This window comes from Pygocentrus nattereri, chromosome 16, assembly GCF_015220715.1.
Source record: "Pygocentrus nattereri isolate fPygNat1 chromosome 16, fPygNat1.pri, whole genome shotgun sequence".
NCBI classification, from domain to species: domain Eukaryota; kingdom Metazoa; phylum Chordata; class Actinopteri; order Characiformes; family Serrasalmidae; genus Pygocentrus; species Pygocentrus nattereri.
This window is the reverse complement of record NC_051226.1, coordinates 38,327,201-38,350,646: the sequence shown is the minus strand read 5'-3', so window position 1 is coordinate 38,350,646 and position 23,446 is coordinate 38,327,201. Positions and strand designations below refer to the sequence as shown.

Genomic DNA, 23,446 nt, shown 5'->3' with positions numbered 1-23,446 from the left:
ACCATAGGAAGCGAACTTAACTGACCTAGCGAGCTCACCTGACTGGAAATTGTACTTATGTTTAATGTATTAATGTTTTATACGTACATGTGGTTTCAAACGTTGTGAATGAGGAGGTTACAGTGAGGGCCAGATCATGTAGATCTATGAGGAGGGACAATAAACCTTGCAAACCTGACAGTCATGTGGATGAACATGACTAAACATGAACTTGAACAAAGAGAGCCTCTGTTGTTGGGCTGTTGAAAGCTATGAAGCAGAGATGATGGAATAGAATTAACAACCATTTGTCACTGTGAAATAATAGCTCTGCATTTAACCCATCCATGCAGTGAAACACCCACACACTAGGGGGCAGTGAGCACACTTGCCCGGAGTGGTGGACAGCCCTATCCACAGCACCCAGGGAGCATCACTCCCTGTGACTTCAGTCACAGACTGTCAGCTGAGGGGATCGAACCGGTGACCTTCCGGTCACAGGGCTGGTTCACTAACCTCCAGCCCACGACTGCCCCTGAAGATGATGGTGTACAGCACCAAGTTTGGGCATGAATCAACCAGAAAGTCTTATAAACATCACTTTCAGCAACATGAGAGCTGCAGACATGAACACCAGTGTTTACTCTAAGGCCCGAAACTATGCAGATGGGTTTCACGAGTAGTTGCATTCAAAAATGATCCATTATATAGTCCTATAGGAATGAACTGAATCAGTAACAAAGCAGGAAACTGAATCAGTGATGGAGGAATGAACTGAATCATTGACGGAGGAGGAAACTGATTCAGTGATGCAGGGAACTAAAATAAGTGACAGAGAAATTAACTGAATCGCTGAATCAGTAACAGAACAGAAAACTGAATCAGTAGCAGAATAGAAAATTGAATGAGTAACAGTGGAGAGAATTGAATCAGTGACAGGACAGAACAAAAACATTAACAGTAATGGGTGAAAGAAGCTAAAATAATCCCAAAGTCATTAACGAAAGTTTCTGAGCTGCATAGCATTATCCATGAAACCAGCACGTTCATCGTCCTGAGCATCGGGGTTGGGAGCGGGGTTCGGGTTGGGTTCGGCAGGGGTCTGAGCACTCCGCTGGAGAAGCAATAGAAACAAGACACAGTTAACATTAATCACAATGAGAATATAACACTGAGGAGATGCTCCCAAATTGTGTAGGTTTTAAGTGCTTTTAAGCATTTCACCCTCTACAGTGCATAATGTGAGATTAAAAAATATTGAGAGAATTCAGAGAAATCTCTGATCAACAAGGTCAAAAAACAACTGAATGCCTTTGAACTTCCATCCCTCAAACAGCCCTGCAGTAAAAACTGAAGCCCTGATTATCCCATGGCTTTTATGGGTACGTGCCCGAGCCACTGGGTGGCCCCCATAAGAATTAAGACAAAACTTACAGGCAGTGGGAGTTACTGAGCTCTGCTAAAGCCTGAGTAGACTGATAAATCAATGTGATCGGTTATTAATCTCAGCGTTACTGAGCTCTGCTAAAGCCTGAGTAGACTGATAAATCAATGTGATCGGTTATTAATCTCAGCGTTACTGAGCTCTGCTAAAGCCTGAGTAGACTGATAATTCAATGTGATCAGTTATTAATCTCAGCGTTACTGAGCTCTGCTAAAGTCTGAGTACACTGATAAATCAATGTGATCGGTTATTAATCTCAGCGTTACTGAGCTCTGCTAAAGCCTGAGTAGACTGATAAATCAATGTGATCAGTTATTAATCTCAGCGTTACTGAGCTCTGCTAAAGCCTGAGTAGACTGATAAATCAATGTGATCGGTTATTAATCTCAGCGTTACTGAGCTCTGCTAAAGCCTGAGTAGACTGATAATTCAATGTGATCGGTTATTAATCTCAGCATTACTGAGCTCTGCTAAAGCCTGAGTAGACTGATAAATCAATGTGATCGGTTATTAATCTCAGCGTTACTGAGCTCTGCTAAAGCCTGAGTAGACTGATAATTCAATGTGATCAGTTATTAATCTCAGCATTACTGAGCTCTGCTAAAGCCTGAGTAGACTGATAAATCAATGTGATGATCAGTTATTAATCTCAGCGTTACTGAGCTCTGCTAAAGTCTGAGTAGACTGATAAATCAATGTGATCAGTTATTAATCTCAGCGTTACTGAGCTCTGCTAAAGCCTGAGTAGACTGATAAATCAATGTGATCAGTTATTAATCTCAGCGTTACTGAGCTCTGCTAAAGCCTGAGTAGACTGATAATTCAATGTGATCAGTTATTAATCTCAGCGTTACTGAGCTCTGCTAAAGCCTGAGTAGACTGATAATTCAATGTGATCAGTTATTAATCTCAGCATTACTGAGCTCTGCTAAAGCCTGAGTAGACTGATAAATCAATGTGATCAGTTATTAATCTCAGTGTTACTGAGCTCTGCTAAAGCCTGAGTAGACTGATAAATCAATGTGATCGGTTATTAATCTCAGTGTTACTGAGCTCTGCTAAAGCCTGAGTAGACTGATAAATCAATGTGATCGGTTATTAATCTCAGCGTTACTGAGCTCTGCTAAAGCCTGAGTAGACTGATAAATCAATGTGATCAGTTATTAATCTCAGCGTTACTGAGCTCTGCTAAAGCCTGAGTAGACTGATAAATCAATGTGATCGGTTATTAATCTCAGCGTTACTGAGCTCTGCTAAAGCCTGAGTAGACTGATAAATCAATGTGATCGGTTATTAATCTCAGCGTTACTGAGCTCTGCTAAAGTCTGAGTAGACTGATAAATCAATGTGATCGGTTATTAATCTCAGCGTTACTGAGCTCTGCTAAAGCCTGAGTAGACTGATAAATCAATGTGATCGGTTATTAATCTCAGCGTTACTGAGCTCTGCTAAAGCCTGAGTAGACTGATAAATCAATGTGATCGGTTATTAATCTCAGCGTTACTGAGCTCTGCTAAAGCCTGAGTAGACTGATATTTCAATGCGATCGGTTATTAATCTCAGTGTTACTGAGCTCTGCTAAAGCCTGAGTAGACTGATAAATCAATGCGATCGGTTATTAATCTCAGCGTTACTGAGCTCTGCTAAAGCCTGAGTAGACTGATAAATCAATGCGATCGGATATTAATCTCAGCGTTACTGAGCTCTGCTAAAGCCTGATTAGACTGATAAATCAATGCGATCGGTTATTAATCTCAGCGTTACTGAGCTCTGCTAAAGCCTGAGTAGACTGATAAATCAATGTGATCAGTTATTAATCTCAGCGTTACTGAGCTCTGCTAAAGCCTGAGTAGACTGATAAATCAATGTGATCAGTTATTAATCTCAGCGTTACTGAGCTCTGCTAAAGCCTGAGTAGACTGATATTTCAATGTGATCAGTTATTAATCTCAGTGTTACTGAGCTCTGCTAAAGCCTGAGTAGACTGATAAATCAATGCGATCGGTTATTAATCTCAGCGTTACTGAGCTCTGCTAAAGCCTGAGTAGACTGATAAATCAATGCGATCGGATATTAATCTCAGCGTTACTGAGCTCTGCTAAAGCCTGATTAGACTGATAAATCAATGCGATCGGTTATTAATCTCAGCGTTACTGAGCTCTGCTAAAGTCTGAGTAGACTGATAAATCAATGCGATCGGTTATTAATCTCAGCGTTACTGAGCTCTGCTAAAGTCTGAGTAGACTGATAAATCAATGTGATCGGTTATTAATCTCAGCGTTACTGAACTCTGCTAAAGCCTGAGTAGACTGATAAATCAATGTGATCGGTTATTAATCTCAGCGTTACTGAGCTCTGCTAAAGCCTGAGTAGACTGATAAATCAATGTGATCGGTTATTAATCTCAGCGTTACTGAGCTCTGCTAAAGCCTGAGTAGACTGATAAATCAATGTGATCGGTTATTAATCTCAGCGTTACTGAGCTCTGCTAAAGCCTGAGTAGACTGATAAATCAATGTGATCGGTTATTAATCTCAGCGTTACTGAGCTCTGCTAAAGCCTGAGTAGACTGATAATTCAATGTGATCAGTTATTAATCTCAGCGTTACTGAGCTCTGCTAAAGCCTGAGTAGACTGATAATTCAATGTGATCAGTTATTAATCTCAGCGTTACTGAGCTCTGCTAAAGCCTGAGTAGACTGATAAATCAATGTGATCAGTTATTAATCTCAGTGTTACTGAGCTCTGCTAAAGCCTGAGTAGACTGATAAATCAATGTGATCGGTTATTAATCTCAGTGTTACTGAGCTCTGCTAAAGCCTGAGTAGACTGATAAATCAATGTGATCGGTTATTAATCTCAGCGTTACTGAGCTCTGCTAAAGTCTGAGTAGACTGATAAATCAATGTGATCGGTTATTAATCTCAGCGTTACTGAGCTCTGCTAAAGCCTGAGTAGACTGATAAATCAATGTGATCAGTTATTAATCTCAGCGTTACTGAGCTCTGCTAAAGCCTGAGTAGACTGATAAATCAATGTGATCGGTTATTAATCTCAGCGTTACTGAGCTCTGCTAAAGCCTGAGTAGACTGATATTTCAATGTGATCGGTTATTAATCTCAGTGTTACTGAGCTCTGCTAAAGCCTGAGTAGACTGATAAATCAATGCGATCGGTTATTAATCTCAGCGTTACTGAGCTCTGCTAAAGCCTGAGTAGACTGATAAATCAATGCGATCGGATATTAATCTCAGCGTTACTGAGCTCTGCTAAAGCCTGAGTAGACTGATAAATCAATGCGATCGGTTATTAATCTCAGCGTTACTGAACTCTGCTAAAGCCTGAGTAGACTGATAAATCAATGTGATCGGTTATTAATCTCAGCGTTACTGAACTCTGCTAAAGCCTGAGTAGACTGATAAATCAATGTGATCGGTTATTAATCTCAGCGTTACTGAGCTCTGCTAAAGCCTGAGTAGACTGATAAATCAATGTGATCGGTTATTAATCTCAGCGTTACTGAGCTCTGCTAAAGCCTGAGTAGACTGATAAATCAATGTGATCGGTTATTAATCTCAGCGTTACTGAGCTCTGCTAAAGCCTGAGTAGACTGATAATTCAATGTGATCAGTTATTAATCTCAGCATTACTGAGCTCTGCTAAAGCCTGAGTAGACTGATAATTCAATGTGATCAGTTATTAATCTCAGCGTTACTGAGCTCTGCTAAAGTCTGAGTAGACTGATAAATCAATGTGATCAGTTATTAATCTCAGCGTTACTGAGCTCTGCTAAAGCCTGAGTAGACTGATAATTCAATGTGATCAGTTATTAATCTCAGCGTTACTGAGCTCTGCTAAAGCCTGAGTAGACTGATAAATCAATGTGATCAGTTATTAATCTCAGCGTTACTGAGCTCTGCTAAAGCCTGAGTAGACTGATAAATCAATGTGATCGGTTATTAATCTCAGCGTTACTGAGCTCTGCTAAAGCCTGAGTAGACTGATAAATCAATGCGATCGGTTATTAATCTCAGCGTTACTGAGCTCTGCTAAAGCCTGAGTAGACTGATATTTCAATGCGATCGGTTATTAATCTCAGCGTTACTGAGCTCTGCTAAAGCCTGAGTAGACTGATAAATCAATGCGATCGGTTATTAATCTCAGCGTTACTGAGCTCTGCTAAAGCTTGAGTAGACTGATAAATCAATGCGATCGGTTATTAATCTCAGCGTTACTGAGCTCTGCTAAAGCCTGAGTAGACTGATAAATCAATGCGATCGGATATTAATCTCAGCGTTACTGAGCTCTGCTAAAGCCTGAGTAGACTGATAAATCAATGCGATCGGTTATTAATCTCAGCGTTACTGAGCTCTGCTAAAGTCTGAGTAGACTGATAAATCAATGCGATCGGTTATTAATCTCAGCGTTACTGAGCTCTGCTAAAGCCTGAGTAGACTGATAAATCAATGCGATCGGTTATTAATCTCAGCGTTACTGAGCTCTGCTAAAGCCTGAGTAGACTGATAAATCAATGTGAACGGTTATTAATCTCAGCGTTACTGAACTCTGCTAAAGTCTGAGTAGACTGATAAATCAATGCGATCGGTTATTAATCTCAGTGTTACTGAGCTCTGCTAAAGCCTGAGTAGACTGATAAATCAATGCGATCGGTTATTAATCTCAGCGTTACTGAGCTCTGCTAAAGCCTGAGTAGACTGATAAATCAATGTGATCGGTTATTAATCTCAGCGTTACTGAGCTCTGCTAAAGCCTGAGTAGACTGATAAATCAATGTGATCGGTTATTAATCTCAGCGTTACTGAGCTCTGCTAAAGCCTGAGTAGACTGATAAATCAATGTGATCGGTTATTAATCTCAGCGTTACTGAGCTCTGCTAAAGCCTGAGTAGACTGATAATTCAATGTGATCGGTTATTAATCTCAGCGTTACTGAGCTCTGCTAAAGCCTGAGTAGACTGATAATTCAATGTGATCGGTTATTAATCTCAGCGTTACTGAGCTCTGCTAAAGCCTGAGTAGACTGATAAATCAATGTGATCGGTTATTAATCTCAGCGTTACTGAGCTCTGCTAAAGCCTGAGTAGACTGATAAATCAATGTGATCGGTTATTAATCTCAGCGTTACTGAGCTCTGCTAAAGCCTGAGTAGACTGATAATTCAATGTGATCAGTTATTAATCTCAGTGTTACTGAGCTCTGCTAAAGCCTGAGTAGACTGATATTTCAATGCGATCAGTTATTAATCTCAGCGTTACTGAGCTCTGCTAAAGTCTGAGTAGACTGATAAATCAATGTGATCGGTTATTAATCTCAGCGTTACTGAGCTCTGCTAAAGCCTGAGTAGACTGATAAATCAATGTGATCGGTTATTAATCTCAGCGTTACTGAGCTCTGCTAAAGCCTGAGTAGACTGAGAAATCAATGTGATCGGTTATTAATCTCAGCGTTACTGAGCTCTGCTAAAGCCTGAGTAGACTGAGAAATCAATGTGATCGGTTATTAATCTCAGCGTTACTGAGCTCTGCTAAAGCCTGAGTAGACTGATAAATCAATGTGATCGGTTATTAATCTCAGCGTTACTGAGCTCTGCTAAAGCCTGAGTAGACTGATAAATCAATGTGATCGGTTATTAATCTCAGCGTTACTGAGCTCTGCTAAAGCCTGAGTAGACTGATAAATCAATGTGATCGGTTATTAATCTCAGCGTTACTGAGCTCTGCTAAAGCCTGAGTAGACTGATAAATCAATGTGATCAGTTATTAATCTCAGCGTTACTGAGCTCTGCTAAAGCCTGAGAAGACTGATAAATCAATGTGATCGGTTATTAATCTCAGCATTACTGAGCTCTGCTAAAGCCTGAGTAGACTGATAAATCAATGTGATCGGTTATTAATCTCAGCGTTACTGAGCTCTGCTAAAGCCTGAGTAGACTGATAAATCAATGTGATCGGTTATTAATCTCAGTGTTACTGAGCTCTGCTAAAGCCTGAGTAGACTGATAAATCAATGTGATCGGTTATTAATCTCAGCGTTACTGAGCTCTGCTAAAGCCTGAGTAGACTGATAAATCAATGTGATCGGTTATTAATCTCAGCGTTACTGAGCTCTGCTAAAGCCTGAGTAGACTGATAAATCAATGTGATCAGTTATTAATCTCAGCGTTACTGAGCTCTGCTAAAGCCTGAGTAGACTGATAAATCAATGTGATCAGTTATTAATCTCAGCGTTACTGAGCTCTGCTAAAGCCTGAGTAGACTGATAAATCAATGTGATCGGTTATTAATCTCAGCGTTACTGAGCTCTGCTAAAGCCTGAGTAGACTGATAATTCAATGTGATCAGTTATTAATCTCAGCGTTACTGAGCTCTGCTAAAGCCTGTGTAGACTGATCAATCAATGTGATCGGTTATTAATCTCAGTGTTACTGAGCTCTGCTAAAGCCTGAGTAGACTGATCAATCAATGTGATCGGTTATTAATCTCAGTGTTACTGAGCTCTGCTAAAGCCTGAGTAGACTGATAAATCAATGTGATCGGTTATTAATCTCAGTGTTACTGAGCTCTGCTAAAGCCTGAGTAGACTGATCAATCAATGTGATCGGTTATTAATCTCAGTGTTACTGAGCTCTGCTAAAGCCTGAGTAGACTGATAAATCAATGTGATCGGTTATTAATCTCAGCGTTACTGAGCTCTGCTAAAGCCTGAGTAGACTGATAATTCAATGTGATCGGTTATTAATCTCAGCGTTACTGAGCTCTGCTAAAGCCTGTGTAGACTGATCAATCAATGTGATCGGTTATTAATCTCAGTGTTACTGAGCTCTGCTAAAGCCTGAGTAGACTGATAAATCAATGTGATCGGTTATTAATCTCAGTGTTACTGAGCTCTGCTAAAGCCTGAGTAGACTGATAAATCAATGTGATCGGTTATTAATCTCAGTGTTACTGAGCTCTGCTAAAGCCTGAGTAGACTGATAAATCAATGTGATCGGTTATTAATCTCAGTGTTACTGAGCTCTGCTAAAGCCTGAGTAGACTGATAAATCAATGTGATCGGTTATTAATCTCAGTGTTACTGAGCTCTGCTAAAGCCTTTCTGTAGTCCTGCCCTTCGTTTTTGTAACTCCGCCCCTGATTGTTTTCACCTGTCCCTCATTTTCCCTGTATACTTGAGCCCTGTGTTTGGTGCTTGTGTTTGCCGGTCTGTGTTTGATGTCTTGGTCTCCGTTTGTTGTGTTGATTCTGGTTTTTCTGTCTGTCCCCCGATCTGTCCGTGTTGGCTATATGAACCTGCACTGTTTTGACCACGACCCTGGATTTGCCCCTAATAAATCTCGCTTATCTCAGCACATGCATCCGCCTCCTCGCTCCCCGTTATACATATAGATAGATAGATAGATAGATAGATAGATAGACAGACAGATAGGTGTGTGTGTGTGTGTGTGTGTGTATACACTGCTCAAAAAAACAAAGGGAACACTTAAACAACACAATATAACTCCAAGTAAATCAAACCTCTGTGAAATCAAACTGTCTACTTAGGAAGCAACACTGACAATCGATTTCACAGCTGTTGTTCAAATGGAACAGACAACAGGTGGAAATTACTGGCGATTAGCAAGACACACTCAATAAAGGAGTGGTTCTGCAGGTGGGGACCACAGACCACTTCTCAGTACCTTTCTGCTTTCTGGCTGATGTTTTGGTCACTTTTGAATGTTGGTGGTCTTTCACACTCGTGGTAGCAGGAGACGGACTCTACAACCCACACAAGTGGCTCAGGTAGAGCAGCTCATCCAGGATGGCACATCAATGCGAGCTGTGGCAAGAAGGTTTGCTGTGTCTGTCAGCGTAGTGTCCAGAGGCTGGAGGCACTACCAGGAGACAGGCCAGTACACCACGAGAGGAGGAGGCTGTAGGAGGGCAACAACCCAGCAGCAGGACCGTTACCTCCGCCTTTGTGCAAGGAGGAACAGGAGGAGCTGCCAGAGCCCTGCAGAATGACCTCCAGCAGGCCACAAATGTGCATGTGTCTGCACAAACGGTTAGAAACCGACTCCATGAGGATGGTATGAGGGCCCGTCGTCCACAGATGGGGGTTGTGCTCACAGCCCAACACCGTGCAGGACGCTTGGCATTGGCTTGGCAAATTCGCCACTGGCGCCCTGTGATCTTCACAGATGAAAGCAGGTTCACACGGAGCACATGTGACAGACGTGACAGAGTCTGGAGACGCCGTGGAGAGCGATCTGCTGCCTGCAACATCCTTCATCATGACCGGTTTGGCAGTGGGTCAGTAATGGTGTGGGTGGCATTTCTTTGGAGGGCCGCACAGCCCTCCATGTGCTCGCCAGCGGTAGCCTGACTGCGATTAGGTACCGAGATGAGATCCTCAGACCCCTTGTGAGACCATATGCTGGTGCAGTTGGCCCTGGGTTCCTCCTAATGCAGGACAATGCTAGACCTCATGTGGCTGGAGTGTGTCAGCAGTTTCTGCAAGATGAAGGCATTGAAGCTATGGACCGGCCCACCCGTTCCCCAGACCTGAATCCGATTGAGCACATCTGGGACATCATGTCTCTCTCCATTCACCAATGCCACGTTGCACCACAGACTGTCCAGGAGTTGGCGGATGCTTTAGTCCAGGTCTGGGAGGAGATCCCTCAGGAGACCATCCTCCACCTCATCAGGAACATGCCCAGACGTTGTAGGGAGGTCATACAGGCACGAGGCTCAGTATTGTGTGTGGCCTCCACATTTTGACTTGTTTTAAGGACATTACATCAAAGTTGGATCAGCCTGTCGTGTGTTTTTCCACTTTAATTTAGTGTGTGATTCCAAATCCAGGCCTCCACTGGTTAATAAATTTGATTTCCACTGATTTTTGTGATTTTGTTGTCGGCACATTCAACTTTGTACAGAACAAAGTATTCAATGAGAATTTAATTCATTCAGATCTAGGAGGTGTTAGTGTTCCCCATTTATTTTTCTTGGTATGTATGTACAAAACTTCATATCTGCATTTTTGACGTTTTCCAGTCTTTGATGTAATTTGAAAAGGCCTGTAGTTTTTTACATCATGTGTAAATTTCATGATGAAGGGACCGAAAGAACCAAGCCAAAATGACTTGGAGAAAACTCTGGTTCCATTGACTTACACTACAAGTAAAGTAGGTTTTTCTTCTCCTGTAAGCTTACTATTTTGGAAATATGAGGTTTTGTTCTGACAGCAGTGAGATATATCTAAAGATTATATATATATATATATATATATATATATATATATATATAAACTAGCTGTGGCCCCTCAAACACATCAGCACCTGATAGCCACTGTCAGTTGGTGATCACTGAACCTTTGGGGCTGTTGTGCTGCTAGTGGTCCACAGGCTACTTTGAACGTGAGTAAATTCCCACTGAATAACTGGCTTCATTTATAAAAGATTTGCATACAACCTGACGTATAAACCTTTGGTAGCCAGCTTCTGGCACAGAAGCAGACAGGATTAGACAAGGGAGCAAAACTAAATACCTAGAGGGCACAGCTTCTTTCACCTGCCCACTGGATTTACCTCAGTAGAAATATAGCCTATAACATTAAAACCAAAAAGGCCTCAGCTGTCACTAATGGATGAGAGTTACCACGACTTAGTCAGATACTGCATATCACATGGCTCAGCTGAAGGGAGACAGCGCACAGCAGTGAGCAATGAACTCTTATGAAAGTTTAAAGTGAGTGGTGCAGCTTTCTAAGTGTTGACACTGTCATGTGATGCTCTCGCTCTCTCTGGATGGGTAGGATGACCCTTCCTGCCACCCATCGCTCAGTGTGATGCCAGCCAGTGAAGCCTAAAAGATGCCTTGGGGTACTAATGGGTGGAAGTGTATACAACTAAACAAGAGGAATTATTGGAAAAAAAAAGTCTTCACTAATTATTATGAAAAAACAAAAAATATTATTGGTGCAAGTTAAACTTCTCTTCTGTGGTAAAAAGCACTTGATTTTACACTCATTCAGGGATGAAGGTATGTGTTCTTGTTGGATCGTTATGTTTAAAATCTGCCTTTTTTGGGGTCCAAAAGACAGCATACAAATAAAAATATGCAGCTGATTCTTTTATTAAAGCCCAAAATATCACTTGTTGTGGATGTGGTTTATGTAATATATTGATTTTAGTTTATTTTCATCAAGTGTGATTTAATTTGAATTGGCCGTACGTGTTATGAGCCAAATATTAAGAGCAACACACTGTGTGTGTGAAATAAATGAACAAAAAAACTGTTAAATGACGATTTAAGTGGTTCAGGTGTACAGTTCAAGCCAACAAGAGGAGGATCTGCTGAACAGGAAAGTTGAAGTCGGGATTTGGAAGGTACTGATGGAGAGAAAGAAAAGCTGATAATACTCACAGAAATAACTGTGTAGTCAGAGGAGTTTAACTTCTTTTCCTGTGTGTTGCCCACTTTGACGTGAGTGATCTTGATCTCCTGGCCTGCCATAAGTGGCTCAGTTGTTGCCTCCTTCTGGAGTAACACTGTCACCCTGACACCAGCCTCCTCAATCACAATATCTCTCACAGGGATGTCTCCCTGAATCAGCCGGGGAGCGCTCAGCTAAAGAGGAAAAACAGAGTGAGGACAATAATAACTACCAATAGAGTGCCAGGGAAAGAGTGACACTCCTCAAAGATTGAATAATACTAATGATTATTTAATTATTAATTTAATTTTATTAACATTCTGCGCATCCCTACCATCATCACATCTGCATTATTTTATAAATAATAAAAAAATAAACACGTTTTAAGGGCTCCGGAACATCTCTAAGAGTTTGAGAGAGAATCCAGATTCAGGCCTCTCTGTATCTGGATCACTTTGACTTCCCATTTTTCCCTCTTTTTAAGGTAGTAAACCAAGAGTGAACCGACCTTGAGGAACATGAACAAACTGATGAACCAGGAAACATCATAATACTTACTGAAACAACTTTTCCTGTCAGGGTTATGTAGCCCTTTTTCACGTACAGTCCTGGATCATTCAGAGCTGCTCTCTCTGAAGAAGGATTGATGCTCTCTTTCACTTTACAAATTAATTTCTCATCCAGCTGCAGTGGAGCCATCCGGAGCACTTCTGTTTCATTTCCCAGGATCATTTCAGGGACTGGATGGTCCTCCTTCACTGTGGCGTTTTCTATAATGTAAGTCTCTCCCTCCTGTAGCTTAGAGATCTGATCCCCTTTAAGAGTAATCAGATAAACTGTAGTACCATCAGAGACGGAACACAGAGCCACATCTTCGCTCTCCGTGACTCTTACAGAGTCTCCGGAAATGACATATGTACTCGCGCGCTGCACAGTGCGCTTTACCGCACAGCGTACTCTGTACACTGAAGATGCTTCTGTCCTGGGGAGACAAAAAAATTAAAAATTAATGAAGTTTTGCCTAATTTCATATTTAAATTTAAATATACTGTATATCCTCTCCTTGGATCACCACCTTATCGTGGTGGAGGGGTTTGCATGCTTGAATGATCTTAGGAGCTATGTTGTCTGGAGCAAAAGCTCCTGGTAGGGTCTCCCATGGCAAACTGGTCCTAGGTGACAGGTCAGACAAAGTGTGATACATAATAACCCCTATGAAGACAGAAAAACAGGACTTGTGTACCCTGCCCGGAACAGGGTTACCGGGGCCCCACCCTGGAGCCAGGCCTGGGGGAGGGGCTCGCCAGCGAGCGTCTGGTGGCCGGGCATTTACTCATGGTGCCCGGCCGGGCCCAGCCCGAAGGAGTTACATGAGTCCCCCCTCCCATCGACCCACCACCAATGGGAGGGGCAGTAGTAGGGGTTCGGTGCGTTGTGGATCGGGCAGTGTCCGAAGGCGTGGGCCTTGGCGTTCTGATCCTCGGTTGCTGAAACTGGCTTTTGGAACTTGGAACGTTACCTCACTGGCGGGGAAGGAGCCTGAGTTGGTGCGCGAGGTTGAGAGATACCGGCTAGATATAGTCGGGCTCACCTCAACACACAGCTTGGGCTCTGGGTCCAATCTCCTTGAGAGGGGCTGGACTTTATTCTTTTCTGGAGTTGCCCATGGTGAGAGGCGGCGGGCAGGTGTGGGCTTTCTCATAGCCCCTCGACTCGGTGCCTGTATGTTGGGGTTTTCTCCGGTGGACGAGAGGGTAGCTTCCCTACGCCTTCGGGTTGGGGAACGGGTCCTGACTGTTGTCTGTGCTTATGCACCGAACAGCAGTTCAGAGTACCCAGCCTTCTTAGAGTCCTTGGGAAGGGTGCTTGAAAGTGCTCCTCCTGGAGACTCTATTGTCCTACTGGGGGACTTCAACGCTCACGTGGGCAATGACAGTGAGACCTGGAGGGGTGTGATTGGGAGGAATGGCCTCTCTGATCTGAACCCGAGTGGTGTTCAGTTTTTGGACTTCTGCGCAAACCACAGTTTGTCCATCACGAACACCATGTTTGAACACAAGGATGTCCATAAGTGCACATGGCACCAGGACACCCTAGGCCGCAGTTCAATGATTGACTTTGTAGTCGTGTCATCGGACTTGCGGCCATGTGTTTTGGACACTCGGGTAAAGAGAGGAGCTGAGCTGTCAACTGATCACCACCTGGTGGTGAGTTGGATCAGGTGGTGGGGGAAGATGCCGGTCAGACCAGGCAAGCCCAAACGCATAGTGAGGGTTTGCTGGGAACGTCTAGCAGAAGAACCTGTCAGATTGATCTTCAACTCACACCTCTGTCAGAACTTTGACCAGATATCGGGGGAGGTGGGGGACATTGACTCAGAATGGGCCATGTTCCGTTCCTCCATTGCTGAAGCGGCTGACTGTAGCTGTGGCCGTAAGGTAGTTGGTGCCTGTCGGGGCGGTAATCCTCGAACCCGGTGGTGGACACCCCAGGTGAGAGATGCCGTCAAGCTGAAGAAGGAGTCCTACCGGGCATGGTTGACCTGTGGGACACCAGAGGCAGCTGGCAGGTATCGACAGGCCAAGCGATCTGCGGCTTCAGTTGTTGCCAAGGCAAAAACCCGTGTATGGGAGGAGTTTGGTGAGGCCTTGGAAACTGACTTTAAGTCGGCTCCGAAAAGATTCTGGCAAACCGTCAGGCGACTCAGAAGGGGAAAGCAGTGTGCCACTAGCACTGTATATAGTGGAGATGGTGTGCTGCTGACTTCGACTGAAGACGTCATTGGGCGGTGGAAGGAATACTTTGAGGACCTTCTCAATCCCACCGACACGTTCTCCAGTGAGGAGGCTGAGTCTGGGGACATGGGAATAGGCTTGTCCATTACTGAGGCCGAAGTCGCTAAGGTAGTTAAGAAGCTCCTTGGTGGCAAGGCTCCAGGGGTGGATGAGATCCGCCCTGAGTTCCTCAAGGCTCTGGATGTTGTGGGGCTGTCTTGGCTGACACGTCTTTTCAACATTGCGTGGACATCGGGGGCGGTGCCACTGGATTGGCAGACTGGGGTGGTGGTGCCTCTTTTTAAAAAAGGGGACCGGAGGGTGTATTCCAACTACAGGGGAATCACACTCCTCAGCCTCCCTGGCAAGGTCTATGCAGGGGTACTGGAGAAGAGAGTCCGGCTTATAGTCGAACCTCGGATCCAGGAGGAACAGTGCGGTTTCCGCCCTGGTCGTGGAACACTGGACCAACTCTTCACCCTCTCCAGGATTCTGGAGGGTTCATGGGAGTTTGCCCAACCAGTCCACATGTGCTTTGTGGATCTGGAGAAGGCATTCGACTGTGTTCCCCGGGGTATTCTGTGGGAGGTGCTTCGGGAGTACGGGGTACATGGCTCTTTGTTACGAGCCATTCAGGCCCTGTACAAACAAAGCTGGAGTTTGGTTCGCATAGCCGGCAGTAAGTCAGACTCGTTCCCAGTGAGAGTTGGACTCCGTCAGGGCTGCCCTTTGTCACCGATTCTATTCATAATTTTTATGGATAGAATTTCTAGGCGCAGTCAAGGGATGGAGGGTGTCCGGTTTGGTGACCTCAGGGTCACATCACTGCTGTTTGCAGATGATGTGGTCCTATTGGGGACATCAGGCCGCGAACTTCAGCTTTCGCTGGATCGGTTTGCAGCCGAGTGTGAAGCGGCTGGGATGAGAATCAGTACCTCTAAATCCGAGACCATGGTTCTCAGGCGGAAAAGGGTGGAGAGCCCTCTCTGGGTCGGGGATAGGCTCTTGCCTCAAGTGGAGGAGTTCAAGTATCTCGGGGTCTTGTTCACGAGTGATGGTACAAGGGAGCGGGAGATTGACAGGCGGATTGGTGCTGGGTCAGCAGTGATGCGGGCTCTTTACCGGTCTGTTGTGGTAAAGAAAGAGCTGAGCCATAAGGCAAGGCTCTCGATTTACCGGTCGATCTACGTTCCCACCCTCACCTATGGTCATGAGCTTTGGGTAATGACCGAAAGAATAAGATCGCGAATACAAGCGGCCGAAATGAGTTTCCTCCGCAGGGTGTCTGGACTCTCCCTTAGAGATAGGGTGAGAAGTTCAGTCATCCGGGAAGGACTCGGAGTAGAGCCGCTGCTTCTTCACGTCGAGAGAAGCCAGCTGAGGTGGTTCGGGCATCTGGTTAGGATGCCTCCTGGACGCCTCCCTCGGGAGGTGTCACAGGCGAGTCCACCTGGGAGGAGACCCCGGGGAAGACCCAGGACACGCTGGCGCGACTATATCGCCCAGCTGGCCTGGGAGCGCCTCGGAATCCCCCTTGGAGAGCTGGTGGAAGTGGCTGGGGAAAGGGAGGTCTGGGCTTCATTGCTTAGGATGCTGCCCCCGCGACCCGAACCCCGGACAAGCGGAAGATAATGGATGGATGGATGGATGGGATATACTGTATATGTAATGTATATATTTCTGTATTTTTTAATAGATGTTTTTATCACTGCTGTCGGAACAAAACCTCGTATCTCAAAAATGGTCACTTTACAGGAGAAGGAAAAAACGTATATTACTTTCAATGTAAGTCAGTGGAACCAGATTATTTTCCAAGTCATTTTTGGCCATTTACTTTGGTCCATCCTTCATGAAATTTACACAACATGCATTTTCAAATTATGTCAAAAACATAATGTCATTTGGTAGAAACACTGACTTAGGTTAATTTTTCTTGACTGAATACAACCCCTGGCAAAAATTCTTCCAATTGTTTAATTTTGTGGAAAAAAGTTCATCACAGAGACTTAAGAAACCAATAAAAACAGGAAAGAAATATAATTGTTGTAATCAGTCACACTTGTGTTTTTAGACCAACAAGAGGAAAAAAAATATGGAATCACAAAATTCTGAGAAATATTATGGAATCACTCTGTAATTTGCAGTTCTAAAACAAACACCTGATTAAATCTGCTAGTTAGTCTTCAGTTAAAACCGAGTGCTCACACCTTGGAGAGCTGTTGCACTAAGTGGATAGACATGAATCACAGCTGCAACACAAGAGATGTCAGTAGAAACAAAGGAGAGATTTATAAAACTTCTTCAAGAAGGTAAATCATCACAGAATGTTGCAAAAGATGTTGATTGTTCCCAGTCGGCTGTGTCTAAAATCTGGACCAAGTACAAACAAGATGGGAAGGTTGTAAAAGGGCATTCAATAAATGCCAAAGTCTACATTGAAATTTTGGACACGTTTCTTATTCCATCAGCTGAAAGGATGTTTGATGATGACAAGGCATCCCATAATACAAGTTTAATACCAGGGGTTGTATTCAACTGATTACACCAGTAACACCAACGAAAATGCAAATAACACACTAAGCATTGTTACTAATCTAAACCCTGATACTCCCAGTTTACTCAGCATATCTACACACTGAGCTCCACTACTTTAGAGACTTTAGAGAGAACCTCAGGAAACAAACCAAATAAAGTCTCACCCCTCGCTCCAACCCCAGATAACCAAACTCTTACTTAGGGCACTTCATGTCCTTTTGGAAGAGCTGAAGGTAAAAGATGTGGACAAGCTATAAGATGGATGGAGACAATAGGAGGTATCATGAACCAGCCATGAAAAGCCTGAAGACCCAAACAGAATCAGGATATTCTGAAGGAGCACTATCCATATGGCCATTGGGAGTCAGAACCTTGAACTTCATGATGCTTGATGATAATAATAGTGGGCCTCATTCATCAACCGTTCATAAGGATGCATTTCTTCTATCTAAAACCCATTTATGCAGTGTTTCACAGGTTCTGACAGTCAGCAATATTTTCATATTTGTACATAAGTAAGAACAGAATCTACACACACTTGAGCACAAAGTTGAGTACAGTATGCTCTTTAAGACCACAACATGAGTCTGATGTAGACTTTTTCTCAAGAACACATTTAAGGAAAAACAAGATATTGGTGGAGAATGTGTGAGATAAATGCCTGAATAAATAATAAAGATGCTGTAAAAACCTGCTTCAATGAAAAGTCCATAATGACCTCAGATATAGTATTTGGTATTGGAATTTATAGGTTATAATAAAACAAAATTGATTGATTGTGTTTAACTGAATAAACAAAAGAAGACAAATGTGACAAAAGAACAGTTGAGAAAGACTCTGCTCACACCTGTGAAAAAAGAGCCATCATAAATAAAACATACTGTTACATTCTTGGATGTATCAACAACTAAATGATCTTGTTTGGTCCAAGTTGAATTTAATAGAATTTAAATTGAATTTGGCTTGGCAGTCTCAGTTAGTCATCTAAATTTGTATCTGTTTATTGTCTCATCAATTTATTAATAATATATTGAACTTCTATCTTGCTGTTATAGCTATAGTGACTACAAATAAATGACCACGAGGAACAACAGACCTGCTGGCTATACATTCTTCAAAGAATTCACCACAGCATTCACAACAGGATTCAACACAGCATCTGGCACAGCATCTGCCACAGCAACGATCAATCACTGCTACAATCAGGATGAAGGCAATGACACCCAAAGCTGTAATCTGGAAAAAAGACAGCACAGTACTGTCAGTATGTCCATACACACTGCTTAAACAACACAATATAACACCAAGTAAATCAAACTGTCCACTTAGGAAGCAACACTGATTGACAATCAATTTCACAGCTGTTGTGCAAATGGAACAGACAACAGGTGGAAATTATTGGCAATTAGCAAGACACACTCAAGGAGTGGTTCTGCAGGTGGGGACCACAGACCACTTCTCAGTACCTTTCTGCTTTCTGGCTGATGTTTTGGTCACTTTTGAATGTTGGTGGTGCTTTCACACTCGTGGATTTGGAGTCACACACAAAATTAAAGTGGAAAAACACACGACAGGCTGATCCAACTTTGATGTGATGTCCTTAAAACAAGTCAAAATGAGGCTCAGTGTTGTGTGTGGCCTCCACGTGCCTGTATGACCTCCTTACAACGCCTGGGCAGCTCCTGATGAGGTGGAGGATGGTCTCCTGAGGGATCTCCTCCCAGACCTGGACTAAAGCATCCGCCAACTCCTGGACAGTCTGTGGTGCAATGTGGCGTTGGTGGATGGAGCGAGACATGATGTCCCAGATGTGCTCAATCGGATTCAGGTCTGGGGAACGGGCGGGCCGGTCCATAGCTTCAATGCCTTCATCTTGCAGGAACTGCTGACACACTCCAGCCACATGAGGTCTAGCACTGTCCTGCATTAGGAGGAACCCAGGGCCAACTGCACCAGCATATGGTCTTACAAGGGGTCTGAGGATCTCATCTCGGTACCTAATGGCAGTCAGGCTACCTCTGGCGAGCACATGGAGGCCCTCCAAAGAAATGCCACCTCACACCATTACTGACCCACTGCCAAACCGGTCATGCTGAAGGATGTTGCAGGCAGCAGATCGCTCTCCATGGCGTCTCCAGACTCTGTCACGTCTGTCACATGTGCTCAGTGTGAACCTGCTTTCATCTGTGAAGATCACAGGGTGCCAGTGGCGAATTTGCCAATCCTGGTGTTCTTTGGCAAATGCCAAGGGTCCTGCACGGTGTTGGGCTGTGAGCACAACCCCCATCTGTGGACGTCGGGCCCTCATACCATCCTCATGGAGTCGGTTTCTAACCGTTTGTGCAGACACATGCACATCTGTGGCCTGCTGGAGGTCATTTTGCAGGGCTCTGGCAGTGCTCCTCCTGTTCCTCCTTGCACAAAGGCGGAGGTAGCGGTCCTGCTGCTGGGTTGTTGCCCTCCTACAGCCTCCTGCTCTACCTGAGCCACTTGTGTGGGTTGTAGAGTCCGTCTCCTGCTACCACGAGTGTGAAAGCACCATCAACATTCAAAAGTGACCAAAACATCAGCCAGAAAGCAGAGAGGTACTGAGAAGTGGTCTGTGGTCCCACCTGCAGAACCACTCCTTTATTGAGTGTGTCTTGCTAATTGCCAGTAATTTCCACCTGTTGTCTGTTCCATTTGCACAACAGCTGTGAAACTGATTGTCAGTGTTGCTTCCTAAGTAGACAGTTTGATTTCACAGAAGTTTCATTTACTTGGAGTTATATTGTGTTGTTTAAGTGTTCCCTTTATTTTTTTGAGCAGTGTACATGAGTAGTCACTTCATTATGTATGCCTCCTTGAATGTACATTTGTCCATTTTATCAGCTTCACTGACCACATAGTCTCATTTTGTAGCTCTACACTTACAGACTGTAGTCCATCTGTTTCTCTGATACTTTGTTACCCTAATTTTGGAAATTAATGTTTTTTCTCATTTATTTTTCTTTTGATGTTTCCTTATGCAAGTGGATTGTGTTAAATCTAATCTACTCAGAAATATCTCCTGAAAAATCACTGGTGCACTAGATATTATTATTATTATTATTATTATTTTTTTTTTTTTTAACAATAATATAAAAATACTGTACATAAGGCACAGTTTGACTGGAAATTAATACAACTGCATTTCCAAAAAAGTTGGGACGCTGTGTGGAATGTAAATTAAAATAGGATGGAATGATCTGCAAATCACATAAACCATATTTTTAAAGGAAAATACTTCAAAGACAACAAATCAAATGTTGAAACAGAAATTTCATTGCTTTTTGAAAATCTGCCCATTCTGAATTTGATGCCAATACCATGTTCCAGTAAAGTTGGGACGGGGTCTGTTTACCGCTGTGCTTCATCACCTCTTCTTTAACAGCACTCTAAGTGTTTGGGAACTGAGGAGATGCTGCTGTAGCTCTGAAAGTGAAATGTTTGCCATTCTTGATTCATACAGGATTTCAGCTGCTCAACAATTTGAGGTCTCCTTTGTCGTATTTTTCATTTCATAATAACAAATGTTTTCAGTGGTGACCAGTCTGGACTGTAGGCTGGTCAGTTTAGCCCTGGACTCCTTTTATATGGAGCAGTGTTGCTGTAATACACGCAGAATGTGGTTTGACGTCGTCTTGCTGAAATAATCAAGGCCTTCCTTGAAAAAGACATCGTCTGGACGGCAGCAGATGTTGATAAAACATGTTTATATCATTCAGCTTTAATGGCACCTTCACAGATGAGCACGTCACCCAGGCCATGAGCACTAATGCCCCCCTAAACCATCATGAATACTGGCTTTAGAACTGAGCACTGATAACAAGCTGAGTGGTCTTTAGCCGGAGCACGCAGTGTCCATGATTTCCTAAAAGAATTTCTAATGTTGATCCGTCAGACGACAGGACACTTTTCCACTTCCCCTCAGTCCATTTTAAATGAGCTCGGGCCCAGAGAAGGTGGCAGCGTTTCTGGATCCTGTTTATATTTGGGTTCTTCTTTGTGTTTTAGAGTTTAACAGCGTTTGTGGATGCAGTGATGAACTGTGTTCACAGACAGTGGTTTTCAGAAGTGTTTCTGAGCCCATGCAGTGATTTCCACTACAGAATCATGTCTGTTTTTAATGCAGTGCTGCCTGAGGGCCCAAAGATCACGGCCAGCAGATACTGGTGTTCAGCCTCGTCCCTCACAGACAGAGATTTCTCCAGATTCTCTGAGTCTTTAATGATATTCTGCACCGTAGACGATGGAAAGCAGAAGCTCTTTACTGTTTTACATTGAGGAACGTTCTTCTTGAGTTGTTGCTCTATTTGATGGTGCAGTCCTTCACAGAGTGGTGACCCCTCCTCCTCTTTACTTCTGAAAGACTCCGCCTCTCTGAGATGCTCTTTATACCCAATCATGTTACTGACCTGTTGCCAAACAACCAACTGGTGTTTTTTTAGCATTACACAGCTTTACCAATGTTTTGTTCCCCTGTCCCAACTTTTTGGAATGTGTTGGCATCTAATTTGAAAATGAGCAAATATTTTTCACTTTTAACATTTAATGTTATCTTTGTACTGTTTTCAATTAAATATAGGGTTTAATCAGGTTTGATTTGCAAATCATTGCATTGTGTTTTTATTTATATTTTGCACAGTGTCCCAACTTTGTGAAAATGGGGTTGTACTTTTGCACTTTTTGTGACTGAATACTGTAAGCAGGGAAGGTTCTCCACCCAGACATGAATAAAAGCTTTCTTCAGTGCTGAAGTACTGAGGTGGATACTAAACCAATCATGTTTCCTTTGAAAATATTTTTGCCCAACTTCTCAGTGTTCTATTAATCTATTAATGATTTTAGATGACAAATTTCACATATATGCATGTAATATAATGTAGCTGATCAAAAAATATAACAAAAAACATTCCAAATGCTATTTTTGCTGTTTGTTTGTTTGTTAGTTTGCCTCATCATTTCATGTTAGTTAGGTAACAAATGTTTCAAAATGAGAAGTTATTAACTGCAATGTCCCTTTAATTATAAAATGATGATGTTATTGCTGCCAAAAATGTAATTAGGCTACATAAGTTGTTAACGTAACTAATGCCTTTTATTTAGTGGTCTAATATGAGTTTTTTGGGGGGCTTATAAGCCATTAGAATATATGCCTTTCAATGATTTATGGAGAAAATTTGAAAAATCAATTGACTTCTCTTTTAAGTAAAAGTAGCTTAGATAGATAGATAGATAGATAGATAGATAGATAGATAGATAGATAGATAGATAGATAGATAGATAGATAGATAGATAGATAGATAGATAGATACTTTATTGATCCCGAAGGAAATCTAGGAAATTTAGCTTACCTTAGATACATAAATTGTAAACTTCTCCCTGGAAGTCGTTGTTGAGTTCCACTGGCACAATGTGTTTACACAGGCCAAATATCTGCCATCACCAAAGAACAAGACCAGCCAAACAACAAGTGGAACTGTACAGGTCAGAAATTTCGCGCAGCATGTATAACTGCATTTGGAACAATTCTGATGCTGTGGAGTTCCAGAATCAGACCAGATGTTGGACTTCCACAAGTAAACGCCAAAGGCAATGGCAAGAATCAGAGGTATCATCAAGTAAAAAACAAAAAATGCGGTAGCAAATTTACATCCAAAAGGGCACACGAAGTCTTGCTCAACGAATTTTTCTAAAACAACAAGAACAAGGTTGACCATCCCAAAGCTACGCCATGGGTGGTCTTGCAATAGTACAATAAGTCTTGATAATACCATTTTTAAGGAATATAGCACAAAACTGCCAACATGGAATCTAAACGGGTCCTGCAGTGCTGAGATCAGCTTTAAGCCTGATACAGACTGCTCTGCGACAATATGGTAAGGTCACGTTTCTACAAGAGAAAAACAGGAAGCTGTGTCGTCATCATCACAGACAGACACTGCTGGTGATGCTTGTGGATGCAGAGTTTGATATGACATTTGGTGATCATGCAAACAAGTTATTAACTAGTGCAATTCCTAGAGATTCCAGAAATTTCAGAGTTCACTGTCATTCCCATTTGAAGTGTCAGGAACTGACACAATCATCTTGGTTCCAAAACTCAGGACAGATAAAATAAGATTACTTGCTGAACAAGGCTTTTCCAGTTTGTTCCTTATTACTATATAAACGATATATATTATAAATAAAGTAAAAAAATAAGATAAAAATATAAACTCTATCCTTCACAAAATATAAAAAACAATATAAACA

At 42.7% G+C, this 23,446-nt stretch overlaps 1 protein-coding gene across 1 annotated transcript; it reads right to left on the bottom strand.

Moving 5' to 3' along the window:
• Window positions 1-443: 443 nt before the first annotated feature.
• On the bottom strand, window positions 444-23,066 carry LOC108416631. The gene is made up of 5 exons (XM_037546265.1): window positions 22,546-23,066; window positions 18,267-18,406; window positions 12,420-12,843; window positions 11,852-12,055; window positions 444-1,093 (listed from the first exon to the last, which is right to left on the bottom strand). Exons 1-5 carry the CDS (start codon window positions 22,966-22,968, stop codon window positions 977-979), a joined length of 1,308 nt encoding a protein of 435 aa, XP_037402162.1. The 5' UTR covers window positions 22,969-23,066; the 3' UTR covers window positions 444-976.
• Between the last annotated feature and the right edge of the window lie 380 nt (window positions 23,067-23,446).

Excerpts from the sequence above, each read along its gene's own strand:
- LOC108416631 (XM_037546265.1), bottom strand. The coding sequence starts at position 22,968 with ATGGTATTATCAAGACTTATTGTACTATTGCAAGACCACCCATGGCGT. Across the intron at positions 12,844-18,266 it reads GAAGAATGTATAGCCAGCAG|GACAGAAGCATCTTCAGTGT; the intron begins GTCTGTTGTTCC and ends TTGTCTCCCCAG. Across the intron at positions 1,094-11,851 it reads CTGACTACACAGTTATTTCT|CGGAGTGCTCAGACCCCTGC; the intron begins GTGAGTATTATC and ends TTGCTTCTCCAG.